We start from the raw sequence: 16,603 nt of genomic DNA, 5'->3' as shown, positions 1-16,603 counted from the left end.
ATTGAATTTTATTTGAATTATTGTTTATAAAATTTGTCAAAATAATCAACTTTCAACACCCATAACGTTTTATGGGGGTGAGACCGCCGCAAATTTTTTATGGGGTTTTACTCTGGTGACCACCCTCTTTCGAACCCCCCTACCCCCACCCACATTTAACTAACATTTTTTGGCTATCTATTTTCTTTCATCCCCATTGCGAGTCCATACCACATAAGTTGTGGTAGTCTTCTTATCTCTTGGTTTAGTGTATGTTCTAGTCTGGACCCTACTTGCTCTCTGTACATAACCATTGCTATTGCCTCTATTACTTTCTTATTTCTGTTCGCTTTTAACTGTCCTGTATGTTAATAGAAACTACTATTATCCTGTAGAATGTTATTTTGGCATCAATTGAATTTGTCTAAAGCAAGTAAATTGAAAATTCGCCCTCGCTTGAAATCATTCTCCTTGTTTTGTCCAACTATTTATTGTATTTTTTAAATCGTTTATTTCATGTTCCATTTTACGAAATTTCAAGTTAAAACTTTTAAATTGCTTTTCATGTTATTCAAGGGAAAATTTGCTGCTTTAGCGGATGGTCTATTTACAGCTATATGAAGGAATTGTAGACGTAAGAGGGCTGTAAACCATTTTTGACCACCCATCCTTCGGGGTCCTCATACTGAATAATAGCGTAGATTCTAAGAAGGAAATTGTGAACGATTGGTCACGTCCAATATTTTATTTTTAGAGAAGAGTCTACTTAAGTCTTCCCTGTTAGACGCACGCGTTTTGCCTTTTTGTATATTTTTGTAACTAAGTTTTTCTAGATTAAATCAGTGTTAAATTTGAGTTTTTATTTTAATAATCCAAGCATATCGTCGCTTACGATTAGTTTCAAGAGCGACAGTATCATTATAAAAGAAAGCAATATTTTCCACTCCTTATTAGGTATTTACATTTCTTTAATTCTCAAAGTTAAATGTCACAAATATTTTCATTAGAGCTGAATTTTTGTCGTGATCCAGTCACAGACTAACTAATAGTTAGGCGTTAGAGGAGTACCTAATGGAAAAAGCGAAACTATTTTTAAGAACTTATTAGAAAAACACTCGTTGGAATTCGCTGTTAGGCATTTATTACAGTCGCTGAATTTATCCTAGAAAAACTGAAGTTTCATTTCCTCAATACATTGGAATTTATTTATCACAAATAATTATTATTAATTAACCCGATTAGGATTTCCTTCCTTCTCTTGCGAGAGGAACAACGACTAATGCTTCATAGTTGTGTTCTTAATTAATTAATTAATTCTAGGTGCCTGGTAAAAAGAAGAAAAAGAAGGAAAAGAAGCCCAAGCCATTGCCTCTGCCTCCGAAGAATCAGATATCAATGCCTTGTTGTTTCCTTCAACTGACACACGTAGATCATGACGATCGATCGAGATTTTATTCGTTACGAGAATTTGTACCAGTGACAGCTTCAACAAGATATAAGAAAGCCCCATTACCGACGGAAGACATTTAACTTAAACGACAGAGTATATAAGAACGACTGAGTAGCTTGTAGATAAACAGGAACTTTTACTTATAAATAATGCACAAAGTGTGGCGAAAAATGAACTATTTATAGGCTCATGCATTAATTAAGAGAGTGCTGATTTACTTGTTGATAACTTCGTTCATTGGTTATTCATAACAAAATATTTATACCATTTATGAGAAATGTAATTGACATGTTAGTCCACACTAGGTACTTTAGATATGTATAATGATGTGGTCACGAGTTGTTTTCCGAATCGAGTGCTTTGTTAAATATCTACTTTATTATAAGCCATATATTTGATCCCTTTTTTGAAGCATTCCATGAATTTCTGCAATTAATTTTGGATATAGAGGATATAGAGAATAATATGTATGTACAATAGTATGAAAAGTTCAATACAATCTGAACTATTTTCTACAATAAGAGACAGTAAAACAATATAGTAACTTTAAAATATGCATATTAATTAAGCAATGAACTTCCAATATTTTACCAATACATTGATAAATGAAGAACGCTTTTGAAATTATACATACATATTAAGTTAGTTGGGTTATTCACTAATAGTATTTGTTATGTGTTTTTGAATGCGAAAACTAGTCTTTAACTAACTGTTCCGAATATTATTTCTTTTAATCCGACCAAATAAAATTAATTTTCTTTTCTAATTTATAATTATTGTACAAACTGTGATATTCATATAATAAACTTTGTGGAACGCAAAGTATTAATTTAGTATAAAAGGTTTTTGAATAGTAAACTTTAACGTATTTTTATTTTTAGTCTCTCATAATGTTAGTAGTTGTTCTAACTGATGTATTTTTAAAATAAATGTATTTACACATTTTTTATTTGATTGCTGCTATTCGCTGCAAAAATTGCAGCCACATTAAACCTTTACCACCGCACACTTAATAATGTGAATTATTAGCTAGTAAAAACAACGGGATACCGTTAATTTAATAAACATCTTAATTCCAACGTTAATAAGTGACTTAAATAAATGGGTTTAGTAATTATCAAAACAATCTGCACTCCAAGTCAATAGTTTGTTATAAAGAAGTTGTTTTATACAACTTAAATAAATTTTATTTTAAAACATATTGAAAAGTCGACACATTACCATCCCTTATCGGACAAGCTTAGCAACCTTGTGGAGAATGGTGCTACCAATAAAAATTCTTGGTTGTCTCTTAAATCGTTCAAGATATAACATACAAGTTAATATGTCTATAAAGATATGAAACTATGTATATTAAACTTGCTCAACTATACAAGATGTTTCTGAAGTACGTAGCAAATTTTGGAGGGTGCTAACTAAATGCAATAGGGAATCGCACAGTGTGAATAAACCGCTGTAGTTAAGGAACAAAAAAAATTGTAAAAAGTCCAGTAGTCGCAATCCGAAGGACGTGAATCGGCAACGTATAGAGAAATTGCGATAACAACTAAGCAGCTACATCGATGATAAATGTAAACAGTGACGGTTGTGGAACGGCTAGTAATAAAGTAAATTTCAACAGCTTACTACTACGCTACTACAAATAACAATCTGTAATGTTCGCGGGTTTAACAAAATTAACTTCTAAGACTGATAACAACAAAAACTATTTATTTACACTAATTATTACACTGCGCTATTTATTTCACTGCTATCACTGTCAATTTATTTCTGGATTCACTTCTGCAACGGTCGATTTATTTCTTCTCCCGGCGATCGTCTCTTCCTTTAAATACTCTTTTGTTTACTTTTTGGAATCCTCTAGAAACACCCGGATCGTTTGTTTTTTCTTTGAACTGTTTAATTGCTTTCCCAGAACGCAGGTACGATGCACATGAAGAAAGGCGCCCGCGGCTAGTCGGCGAATCGGTAAGCCGTTCACGCACACGTGTACCCGATCGCACACACAAACACACTACAAAAATTATTTCTGAATCGCGCAATTTGGCATTTGGTATACTACATTTGTAGCGATCATACATGGTTGTGTACATGTACTTAATTTTCTTGTTTTGTAGTGCCCTATCATTCTATCATCTCCTGCAAGCTTGCTACTTATATCAGAAACACCTTGTATATCTTATTATTCGAGTGCCTCCATCCGTACGATATTACTTTTAATACTTTAGATATTCGTATGCAGCCGCTATCGATAGCCGATACTCGAGCAAGTATCGATATCATCTTGAAATATTGATTCTTTTCCAATCGCAATTGTAATCAAGTTTTGCTTAACTTTCTGGTATGTTCATTTTATATATTCAAAAACAATATGTACAACGCATTTAAAAAACTAGGTTTTTAATGAAACAGTTTTATTAATGATAATCAATAATTACTTTTTTAAAAAGATAATTTCAATCTTGTGGCGAAGTTGAACCCTTTAAAATGATTAGTAGCAGCACTAAAATGGGTAGATAATTGTACTTTAAAATATTTTAATAATAACTTTGGAAACTTTAAAATGGACACTTGGAATTTTAATTAATTCAATGACTATTTTATATTAGACGTTGATTTATTTACTATTGTGCGTTGCATAGATATTTTACAAATTGTTTGAGGGTCTGTCTTTCGGACAACAAAATTGGTTTTTTAAACAGATTTATATGAAAACGTTGAACTTTCCTACCTATATCACGTCGTATTTTTCAAAAGATGATGCGGCTCTCTATGTTTACTTCTCAATTCGCCACTTTTAAGTTTCTATTTTAGGAAAGGAAAAATCAAAAATTAAAAAAGAAAAATAAAATAACCGATCCTTACCTAACGTATTAAAAATTTTTGGAATGATTTTTTTTGTGAACAATTGAATATTCGTGTTCTAAAACTGACGTGAGGTAGATTGGGGCTCGAGATAAAAATCAAGGTATTTTATAATATTTTTAGATACCAATATGGAACGATGAAATATTTGTTATCTTAGTCACTGTTTATTGATTCGAACTCGATTAAAGTTTATAATGCAATTTTCAAACAAAGATAAGCATGTGCTTCGATTTTTGTTATACTGGATAAATTTTAATAACCATGCATTTAGCACTTATAAATCAGTAGGTGTGCATGCCTTATCTTGTTTTAGAACTTCTATTTTTACATAAATTGTACGTTGTTACGTGTCAGTTAGTGTTTTAGTTATTAATTTAAATTATATAGGAGTGGAGTTTGACAAAAATTTTCTGTCGTTTTGCGTATTTGAAATAATATGTATTTAGCTGACTAATAAACATATTAATAATTCGTAGTATTGTATACATAAGTTATTGTCTGATATCAAAATAAAAAATTTCAATTATTTATTAAAAGCTTAACTGTCATCATTAAACTGTACAATATAACATAGAGTCAATAAGTTATAGTTCACAACATTTGATCGTGAAAAACACGTTACTATTTAATACTCACAGGATTAAAACAACAGGAAATACATATTACTAATGGATACGTACAAGAGCAAACTTTAACTCGAATATTCACAAAATTAGCTTTAATATTGCTCTTACTACATTCATTGTTTGATCGTCTAGTAAAACTATATCGAACGTTTCCTTATAGTTTTCCAAATTTTCTTCAGCCTGAAAGTATAATTTAACAAAATTTGACCAAATAAAACGTGGAAAAATCTCACCAAATCATAGAGAAAACCTATCTTAAGGATAGCTTTTTGATGAGGAACACCTTCTGCCATTCTGGCATCACCAGTATGATCCCCCATAAGAATAACGTTACCCCTGTCCTTAACCATATCGTAATATTTCGTACCTTTGAGAGCAAATTCGTTCTTATTTAAAATGTGAATAGTTGGTCCATCAAATCCCTGAACTACACCGTCGGTTATTTTTAAAAAATTTGACACAACCTTAAAATTTACTGAAATTAGCATCAAAATGCAAATAATAAACAGCGATTTAAACTATGAACATTTATATTCAAAAATTGAATTGTGATAGAATAAAAAAGCACATGTGGTGCTTAAAAGTTAATTTGATGGGCGCGCAGTGACTCCGATTTATATATATATATATACAGTAGTGCAAAGCCGGAGGGTAGGGCGGAAGACTTTTTCAGATATAATACGATTCATGAGAAAGGGTTAGTGGGAGACAGACAAATAAAGACAGAAAGAAGTGAGAGATTAGAATTTGTCTAAATCCCTAAACGATCCATATAAATCTAAAGAAAACCAAGGTACAATTACATTTTAGACCATAATTTTCAGGAACAGATAGGAATCACAGAAATTGCAGACATATGGACAGATAGATACTGTCTTATTTTTTATTAATACAACTTTTTAGATACCAAATGTAATAGGTTTAAAAAAGTCAAACCATTTTTATGAAGAGGGATTTCCCCTCGATATCTACGCGTTCTTGTGGCTATCAGGGCATGCAGTTAAGTGGGAGTTATTACAATAATTGAAAAGGCACATACTTATACAAATCATTCATCCTCTTTTATAACATACCTATTTAAATATAAATTCAACTAATGTTGCTATGTATTACCTTTACATTCGGATATAAGACATTGTGATGTTTTAATGTTGAAACTACACAATCTCCTAAACCAGCAGAAAAAACTAAAACAGGTACATTAGATTTGTATAAATCATCAAACATTTCTTTACTTCCATCCCTACAAAGTAACGTTTATAGCAAAGTGATTTAAAGAGAACCTGTTTTATCAGCAGTACCTTAATGAAGGGCCAACTTCATTAACAACATTATCTATTTCTTCAGGAGTTATTTTGAGACCTCTGTAAAATAAAAATTAATTATATTGTTCCATGTTCCTAGAAAAAATGACGCTTTATTAACCAATTTACTTCCAATCAAAAATTAAACTAATCCCAAGATTATGTCTAACAAATTCGAAATTTCAATAAGATTAAACAAACGTCCACCAACCGCAAATAACTTACTTCAACGTGTTTTCTGATTGCCTCCACCATTCTACCATATACTTTCTTTTTTCTTCCAGTGGCATTACTGGATCGTGTTCAATGGGCAGATATTTTGCTGTTAATGCCCTATCGTTTTCGAAATAATCTTTTGGTAATGATTTGCATTTACTAAACATTCCTTTAATATTTTTTGAAATAGAATTAAAGATTTCCTTAATATGCTCTTTATTATCGGTCAATTGTCTTACCAAAACTGCTCAAATGATTTTTTCCATTTTCGTGTTGTTTCGTAATTGTTTTATCGAAATCTGATACTATTTGCAATCCTTCATTACCTCCTTGTACAAGTTGGTGAATAATATTGTTAAGCCTATCAGTATTTTTAATGTATACATGTGGTGCTTGAAGTTCTTCTATATTCGCAATATAATCCGGAAACATTTCGAAAATACTGTTTAATTCAGTCACCAACACTGCACAAGATAATTTTACGTTCGACGAATCCGGCGTCAAAATTGGGACTGACTTCTCCGGTTATTGATACTCAGTTTTTGGAGTTTGAAGTGTCAAAATGTGACGTGTTCGTAATTAGCGTAAACAAGGCAAAAGTAAATACTAATCATTCGATTAGATAACTGTAAAGATAATTAAAAACAAAGGGAATTGCAAGTACGTACAGGTTGCTTTTAATTTCGTATCCATGAACATGAAGTTCTTCCAACTTCAGGCAAGATGCCACTAGGAGTTCTCATAGCTTAAATTTATTTATTATAATACGAATAAAGTAGAAGTAAATTTCTTTTAAGAAACATGTAGTACTTCTCTAGTACTTTCTAGTGTTTAAAATTAGAAACCCTCCACAACTACAGTAAATAAGTTACAGCAGTTTAAAGTTTCTAGTTCTAAGCACAAAGAAGCACTAACGCAGCACTATTCTACTGACAAAAGAAAAACTCTCGTACATTCCGTGCCGATAAAACGGAAGTCACCCACAGCAATTTTCATTACGTTTTCTATCTTGACCTAATCATCTTCGCATTTCCCTAAAACTAGAACATCCCACATCCTTAACTATTTGTGAACAGTAATATAATCTAGGTCCATCTCTACTCCTCCTACTCCTCCTGTTTCTGATTCTAATATGTTTCTAACTAGCCTGATATATACCTGATAAGGTGTCATAGCAACTTATCTCGCATATTCCTTTTTAACTTCGATAGCGCTTTCTGTTTTCCTACTTTTTCTACTATCTCCTCATTTCTAACGGTCTCTATCCACGGTATCATCATTCACGTTTAACATCACATTTCTTTTTTCTTTTCCGCTGTGCCCAGCATTCATGGTTCACACCCGTCAAGAGCCGGGCTTTTCTGACAGACAACTTTAATAATCTTTTTCGAATTTCTAAATTAATCGTTCGCGACTCGATCCTGCGTTATCATTTGCTTTGTATCTTTATTGCTCCTTCTATTCTGAATTATCTAACTTCTTAGATATCGAAAATCGGCGAATTCTAATTTTTCGGCTCTTTATCTACTTTTTCTTGCCTACCAGTATTTTTGTTTTATTTCTATTTATTTATTTTCGGGCAATACTGGTTTGCCAAAACCGCATCTATTTTATTTAAGGCTATATCTCCAACTCCTTCGTAGATGCTAATAGTGCTATATCATCTGCAGATCTAAGCATACTAATCTTTTGCTCCTGTATATCTATCTTTGTCAAAACCTTCTTTTAGATCTACGAACCCTATGAGCGCGCTCGTTCCTTTTTCTGTTGTTTTCTTTACTGTTACCTGTAAAGCTAAAATAACCTCCTGCGTTCTTCTATTTCTAAACAACTTGATCATAACCAGGGGCGCAACAACGTTACAGTTTGACTGGGTGCTCCCATCATAATACTATAAATGATCAAAAAAAAAAAGAAGGTTACCAATATATTGAATTTCTTATACTTGGAAAGATCGAGTTTGGGTACTCATTTACGAGCTTGAACTATTTGAACCGGGTTATTATCTGAATCGACTGAAATTGACTGGGTGCCCAACCCCCCCTTGTTGCACCCCTGGTCATAACTTAATAGTTTTTCCACCCTTTTTTATAATACAAACGATTTTTGACGCATGGAACGTTAAGCTAATTGTTATAAACTTCTCTCTCTTTTTTGGTATGAGGAATAAACTTTTATTCTTGTGTTTTATGTATTTAATGTAGCCACTTACAATATTTTCCTATGGAATGATATGTCGGTTCTTGTTACGAGTATATTATTAGTGCAATTACAGTAATAATTTAACTAAGTTTTCAATGAAAACGAAAAAACAAAATAGGGGTTATAACTGAGAAGTGACAAGTGGTAGGTAGAGGATTTACGGATTATTCCGGGTTGAAAGTGCAAGTTCGGAAATCTTAGCTCCGGAGAGGAGATTTTGCGGCACGTGTCTAATGCGCCGATTTCCCACGGTGGATAATACCACCACTTGTCTCTCCTTCCATTTCTTCCTATTCTAGGAACCTACTATTTAATTTAAATTTCGTTGCGCGAAACAGCAATTTCGGATCAGATTCGCCAAGAGAGAGTCCTAATAGAATTGCTTACTCAGACGTGTAACTACTTCAGGGGAATTGAAGCACTTATAAGATGCAGAGCCTTTTCTAAGAAGCGCTCGGACTGACATTATTCTTTTATTATGCATCAATGTAAAAAAAACATAATAATAAGAAAACAAGAACTTGTTTGTGTCTAGTTTAAATTGGTTCGCTTTTGGTGTTGTGTTTTCAACAAAAACAATAAGAGAGTATGCTTATCAAAATATGCAACTAATTCCATGAAATCCTATTTTTATTAGTTTCTTTTAAGACCAACAACTCTGCTATTCACTCTTATGTTCACGTGAACACAAAACGTAAATCCTTTAAATTTTATATACGAAAAATAAAACTATAAATAACTGTTTCACGGTAAATAACATACAATCTGGCTGCTTTCAGGTCGGTGGTGTCGGAATATGTTAATATATTGTGAACCTACTGGCAATATTATGTATTCCCTCGACGGTTCCTAAAAAAAACTGTGCACTCTCAACTTTTAGAACACACTAAGTATGACTGTTTTACGAAAAAATGAAGGAATCGTTCAAATGTACGTATGTATTTCGTTCCATTACGAAACGTACGTACAGTTCGGACGTTCAAAATGGGCATAGACTACAATAAAACTGTCTCATTTACTTTCTTATTTCAACTTACTGACTAGACTAGAGCGGCTGCTGATAGGAACGCCTACTTTTACTGACGACAAACATGCAGAGAATATCGTAAACATAGAAAAGAGATGTCAGGTAGGAATTGCAGCGGACACTAACGAAGAAAAAGGCATAACATTACTCCAATTTTAATGTGTATTAGACAGAGATGCGGACAAGTAGAATTTGAGCATATTGCCAACATCGAACTTTGCAGAAAAATGAACCTTTTCAGAAATTTAGGAAAGCAAAGACTTTGTACTACTTATGAAGCATTTCCTAACTTAACAGGGGCGTCTTCAAAATGCACCAAATGACTACAGTCCCAAATGGAAACAAGAAAGAAGATACGTCCATTCTCACAGATAATTTATTGAGGGTTATCAATTTTGATCGTTTCAACCACATAAACTTTAAAAACCAGATAAAGTATTTGATCAGTAATTTACAGAAATTGTTAGGCGTGGATTATGATTTCGATCTTACTAAAACTCCGAACTCTCATTCGGTTAAGTGGACTCAGGAACCACTGACTTACTGTGTCACTCGACAATTACTTTTCTGTATTCCTTTACTTTGGCAAAGTGGCACCCCAGTTAAATTGAGGTTTTTTGTATAACGAGTACAAATTAATAACGGTGCTTGTCATGTCCTAGCTGATATCGAAGGTATTTGTGAATATGCAAAAATTAGTATACAAAGTTGTTGAAATGTCTCTGTTTTCTATGTTAGCTTAATGTGTAGCCTGCGGAACTCATAAAAGCATTCGATTTTATTGCTACTACACACAACGTAAGTATAAAAGGGTCCTACTACTATTGACCATCACAGTCACTGCCAATTTTCTTCGTTTAAGTAAATAAACATTTATCTACAACGTTCGGCAGCCAAATTTGACCAGTTCGTACCTTATATACCAAAGGACGATCGGTAATAATGTTTTAAAAAAATCAAACAAGGTAAAGGAGGGTAATAAATTAGAAAATTCATATTGTAAAGTCCGATAGTTTCGCGTTGACATCATAAGATTCATATGTTGGTTAACAAAGGGGGAGGGGATACATTCCAATCCATTACCATTTCCAGGATTTTTACTCCTGGAATTGTCGAAGCATAAGCGTCGGTTAAGTAGTTTTACATTATTAAAACAATCTGGTTTAGTCTTTGAAAAATATATGTTCGAATTGAATTGAGGTAGAATGAAAGACTTCATTATTTTATTCAAATAGCAAATGTATACTCTCAGCATAGGATATTTTTAAAATTATTCCAATTTACAATTTATGTATCTACTAAAAGATCTGAACGAGTTGAGACAAAACTAGGATGAGCTAGGATTACATAACACAGAGTTTTTCTTCCTCAAACTGTAATGGGGGTGGGGGGTGATTTTAAAAACATTTTGAAAATTAATTCTATGTTCAGTCTAAAAATATAAATATTCTGGAATAATATACACAATTATAGTTCCCCGAAACTACAACCCTAGAGCGTGTTATAAAACCGCATAAAAATGGTAGATCTCGCGTTCTAATTAAGTGGCAGATAAATTGTACACAAAACAGTGTTATTTAATCAAAAGTTGCGTTGTTTTTAACAACGTAATAATTTTTATTAAGAAGGAGTCTTCCAGTTACAATTTTTGCCGTGTAGCTGCAAATAACTGCGCACCACTCGAGACATAAAGAGCGATAAATTAAGTTTACTGCTGAATAAAGTGCCTTATAAAGTCATTATTAAGTTTATATAAACAGGTTATAAACAATAATTTATCGAGAAATATAAAGCAGGGAAAAGTCACGTATATCTACGCATAATTTATTGTAGCGAGGTCGGCAACTTTGCAGATAACCTCACAATTACAACGCTGTCACTTAGAACTTCACTCGGAAACTTCCTTTGCCGTGCTAAATTATCTCGGCGAGCTTTTCTGTTACGAAACGATCGATTTCGTTTAAGAAGTTTCGTTGAAAGACGAACTTTATAATCTGATATTGTATTTAGCAGATAGGCAGGTAGTAACTAATGAAAATAGAGGACGCGGACGGGAGACTACAAAACGCGACAGCCGTGTCAAGCCGTTTTCACTAAATAATCCAAAGACGTCATTTGCACTTTTGCATCAACGTTACAATTGCAGCTTTCACGGCTATCATCATGGTTGTCAATAACGGAAACGCTACCTATATCTTACCTTACAGGACGCGCTAACTTATTTGACTTTATAAGTATCTAATTGGTGTTTTTTTTATTTCTCATGTATCGTTTGCTATTTGTTACCTGTAATAGTTCTTTGATCTTTTTTAAACTTTGTGTTTAGTCAATCGATATGCAGTTCAATTAACCAATTCAGCAAAACAACATAGTCATTGGAGTGGGTCAGTATGTCACTGTAGAACTGTTACTGTTATAATGGTGTGACACGATACTTATTGCAGCTGTAGAGGGCGAAATTCTTGATTTTTCAGAAGACAATCTCCATAATAGTACACGCGAAATAGCAGGGAACGTAGGCTCCTCACATGTTTCAGTTTGGTAAATTTTAAAGAAACACTTACTGTATCCTTGTCAATTGCAGCGAGTGCTTGCCTTGACTGAAACTGATTTTCAGCCCCGAATATGAATTTGTTTTAGTGGTTTCGAAAGGAAAGTGTTGCAGAGCCTAATTTTTTCCATGGGTGTTTTCAATTTTCACAATAGTCACCATTGGCGTAACGCAAATTCACCAAAAATTGGTAAATGTAATGTGTAGAGTGTATTTAAATGGCGCGATTTTTTGACTATTTTATTAGAAACTCTGTCGGATTTACTTGAGGATTGCATCTGTGAGGACGTTATGCTTTATAAACATGAAGGAGCTCCTCACATTGAAAAACCATTGCGTGAGTTACATGACGAGCGGTTTCCTGGAAAAAATTTTGCCCTTAACCATGTTACTGAACTCAAAATGTGATTCCTTATTGCAATTAGTTTACATCCTCCAAAATTCTGCACTTATTTTTGTTACATCTTGTATACTTTCATCAAAATTTCATTATTCAGTAACCAAGGACCAAAAATTGCAATGGTTCATTAGTTAGAATTATGTAATCTACTTTGCTACAGGGAGAACAGCGTGAACTAATAGCCGTCAGCTAGACCTACCCATTTCAATAAATTAAGTACGACTTTATTTCTGAATAATTTAACTATTAATCATTCTACAACAATTATTATTCAATTAACAAACAGAAAAGCAAATACTTTATCAATCGCTTACCCAGTGTAGTCATTGCTGCCACATGCCTCGCACCTGCAAAAAAGAGAATCAGTTATATACACATAATAGTTACATATAAAGCTATACATATAGGTACAAAACGAAAAGATTTTTTTGAATATAATTTTTAATTTTATTTATTTCATCCTGCATCATCCTTTTCAATTTTTAAATTATGACGACAGTGTTGTTTGTTCAATTATAATTATCATCAGGACTACATACGTATATACTTTATCATACAAAAAACAAAAAAATGGATGATAGTTTACCAAAGGCGCTTTGTACCCTCTTATTATTATTCAAAAGTCGAAGGCATGGGAGATCAAGCATGCTAAAGGGAGGAACAGTCATATTTCGTGCTCCGATGATCCTGAAAACTACGTTTGAGAGTCAAAGTAAGACGGGACCAAAATGACACTATAGAGTCAAATGAAGTGGAAGATATGCAGCCGAGAAGTGTTGGTATAATCTACGAATTTGTAGTGTGAGGTCATTTCGCAATTTACTAGATCTATCCGAATACCTGACGAGAATGTTAGAAATACGTACAGGTATTATTTTTGCCCATCATAGACTATTAGTTAAAAATCAATCAATCATGCTGCCAGATAAATTGGTGCATATATTTTTGCATTTTCTGTATTCATTTTAAAGGATCAGTTCTCTCATTGCGTGTTCTACAAATCACATGAGATTTATTATAGTGTAGCATTAAATATCTATGTCCTTCTCTTAAACTAATTTTTCTTTTCAAATAATTACCACGGTTTTGGAAAAAAGAATATAAAAACGTTAATATTTTGCAAATACTTGGGTCGGTATCTTTATGTCTCGAAAGAAACCTGTGAGGAAAGTTAGAACCGTTAATATCACATACAATAACTGCAGGAAAATTAGAAGTGCGACTATGAGCTTTCGTGAATTTTTAGTTAAATGCTTAATTAAAATCAATAATTGTTCAAGTTGAAAAATAAACCTTTTTTAATTTATTTGCAATTTAATTAAAAACTCTTTTGCGCTTTCAAATTTCGCAGTAAAATTCTTTAAGATTGATTGGTATCAGAAAATTGTTTACGAGTTGCTTAATAAAGCTCGATGGTTAAATATGCAAAAGATTTAGCAATTAATAAATCATAATAAAATCAAAAACAACTTAAATGTAGTATCATTAATAGTAGACTAATAATATTGTCTTCACCCAACAGTTAATAGTTATTACAATGTAACCATTACTTATTTTTTTTGCGTATTTAAGGATTGTGCTTTATTAAGCAACTTGTGAACAAATCTGAAATCAATCAGTCTTATTAAAATTTACTGTGAAAATTGAAATTACACATTGCAAGTTTTTTTTAATTGCAAATAATTAGTGATCCTAATTGAGCACTTAACGAACAACTATTTGACAACTAAAAATTTTCAAAAGCTCTCGACCATAATTTCAATTTCCTAGCGGTTTTACCAGAAAGGTTTAGACTAGGTCATAGGTATAATGGTTTCAGCGCTATGAACAAGGACGATTTGTGCTATAGGATAATGAAAGAGAAACGTGAATATCTTCGAAATTGTTAGAAACGGTCAAAAAGTGGTCTATTAAATTAATGGTTCATCATTATAAAGTCATCAGTTCTAAGACTAGTTGGACACGCACGTCCACTCTTTCCTATCCTGAGCTAATCCCTAAAATTTCCCTAAAACTAGAACATGCCAAATCCGTAACTATTTGCGAACAGTAATCTAATCTAGGTCTACCTTTACCTCTCCTAACTCCTGTTTCTGCCTCTAACATGTCTCTGACTAGACCTTCATGTCTGAGCAGGTGTCCTACTAACCTATCTCCCTATTTCTTATTAACTTCCATAGAGTCCTCTGTTCTCCTATTCTTTCTAATACCTCTTCATTTCTAACCTTCTCTATCCACGGTATCCTCATCATTCGCCTGTAACACCACATTTCGAACGCTTCTAACCTTTTCTTTTCCGCCGCGCCCACTGTCCATGTTTCGCACCCGTACAGCGCCGTACCCCAAACATACACATTTAACAATATTTTTCGAATTTCTAAATTAACCGTTCGCGAGCATAGAACTGACTTCTTTTTATTGAAGGCGATTCGACCCTGCGCTATCCTGTGCTTTATATTCTTACTACTCTTTCCGTCCTGACTTATCTGACTTCCTAGATACCTCTAAAATCGGCCACTTCTTCTAATTTTTTTAAAATATAAACACTAAAATCAATAGTTTGTAGAGGTTACGTCTAATAAAAACTTATATACGGCAAGCGGACTTTATGTCACCAAGAGCAACTCCGTCGATTGTTGATACTGATACGCATAAAATAATGGGTAGGATGGGTGTGCTTTTGTGAGTGAAAGGAAGACGTAGAGAGATACATTTGCGATTCCATTTCGAGCCACTAGTCCAAAATTTTCTGTCGCTTCCGTCTGAATAACGAATCGGTTTGAGGCGCATAAAGGAGATTGGAATACTGATGAGTCGTTTGGGATGAGTTGCAAACTTTATGGTGAAGTGTTTGCCCAGACAGCGGGAAACTCATTGCTAATGCTCTTTTCCATTCCGTGTGTTTCTTCCACGTCGGCCGCTCGCCGTCGCTAAACGTATAATAATTATATTCATAAGATACATAAAAAGTATTTTATGAGATAGGTTTATGCTGTATTCCTTCGGAACGAAAATTAAATTTCCAATTCATGAAATCCCACCAGATAAACCTTAAAACGGTCGAAAATTGCTTTGCGCTGGCTGGATTCTTTGATGCGGAAAATCTCACGGAGTTCGATAAAAAAAGAATTAATAGAATTATTCAGATTGCTACCGTTTTTATCACATGAATGTACCTAATTGTTTCTGAGCAAAGCAATACCAAGACTGGAACGGTCAGATTGGGAAAGTCTTGGTATATTGTTATGGTCTTGTTTTTTAGGTCTTGGTCTTCATCTTGCTGATATAGTTTCGGTCTTAGTCTTGCTGATATAGGTCTTGCGTGTTAAGTCTTGATATTGCTTATTTAATCTGATACTTATATTTTTTTTTTTTAACAATTATTCTATTTTCTTATTTTAAATGCTAAAATTTTCTGTCATACAAGCGAGGTTGTCAACACTTTTAAAGAAAACAGTGCCGAAAGTTATTGTTGGCTGAAGTGAATTATTTCTGAATAATCACTATTACTAATGTATTCTCCAATGTTGAATTTTAAAAAATTGTATTGTACAAGAAGGCACATAAATATTCACAGTTTGCTGACTTGACCTAGACCTAGACCAATCTTGGTGATCACTATTTCTGAAGGCCCCGTATTTTAAAACCAATTAATTGTTCTCCTTTTATATTAGTAATATTTAAGTGTATTTACAAAATTTACATTGAAAGAAGAATTTAGACAAATGTTACGTAAATCAACGTCAATTCAGTAAATTATTAAGTGATAAGTGTGGAGTTTAATTTAGTAATTTTTGACTTCATAATCTTAATGGTGTTAAAGATAACGATATTGTCGAGTACAAATATAATTTGAGTTTTCTTTAAGGATGTTTGGGAGGTACAATTGGAGACAAGAGTACATAAAATTAGAAATTCGTGATTAATTAGGTTTTGCAGCATATCATGAGGTAAATAAATACTATCTATACTAAAAAAAA

The 16,603-nt window shown here is 33.0% G+C and overlaps 2 protein-coding genes and 1 long non-coding RNA gene across 7 annotated transcripts in view; 1 reads left to right on the top strand and 2 right to left on the bottom strand.

The window, feature by feature from the left end:
• Nucleotides 1-1,580, top strand: part of LOC108745126 — a 58,998-nt gene extending 57,418 nt beyond the window's left edge. For all 5 annotated transcript variants that reach the window (XM_018481207.2, XM_018481205.2, XM_018481204.2 and 2 more), the window contains one exon: nt 1,300-1,580. In XM_018481207.2, coding sequence (XP_018336709.1) covers nt 1,300-1,509 — 210 coding nt within the window. In that variant the 3' untranslated portion in view covers nt 1,510-1,580. The remainder of the gene's footprint in view (nt 1-1,299) is intronic.
• The window catches only part of LOC112904791, a 244,775-nt gene that overhangs the window by 92,271 nt on the left and 135,901 nt on the right, over nt 1-16,603 (bottom strand). Inside the window, exon 3 of the long non-coding RNA XR_003231368.1 lies at nt 12,938-12,970. This is a non-coding gene — a long non-coding RNA (uncharacterized LOC112904791). The remainder of the gene's footprint in view (nt 1-12,937; nt 12,971-16,603) is intronic.
• LOC108745149 (7-methylguanosine phosphate-specific 5'-nucleotidase) lies at nt 4,802-7,015 on the bottom strand. The gene is made up of 6 exons (XM_018481251.2): nt 6,683-7,015; nt 6,453-6,612; nt 6,225-6,287; nt 6,037-6,166; nt 5,157-5,387; nt 4,802-5,103 (listed from the first exon to the last, which is right to left on the bottom strand). Exons 1-6 carry the CDS (start codon nt 6,873-6,875, stop codon nt 5,002-5,004), a joined length of 879 nt encoding a protein of 292 aa, XP_018336753.1. The 5' UTR covers nt 6,876-7,015; the 3' UTR covers nt 4,802-5,001.

This window comes from Agrilus planipennis, unplaced genomic scaffold (assembly GCF_000699045.2).
Source record: "Agrilus planipennis isolate EAB-ADULT unplaced genomic scaffold, Apla_2.0 scaffold37, whole genome shotgun sequence".
Taxonomy (NCBI): Eukaryota; Metazoa; Arthropoda; class Insecta; order Coleoptera; family Buprestidae; genus Agrilus; species Agrilus planipennis.
The sequence above is the reverse complement of the archived record's forward strand: the minus strand, read 5'-3'. Positions and strand labels throughout refer to the sequence as shown.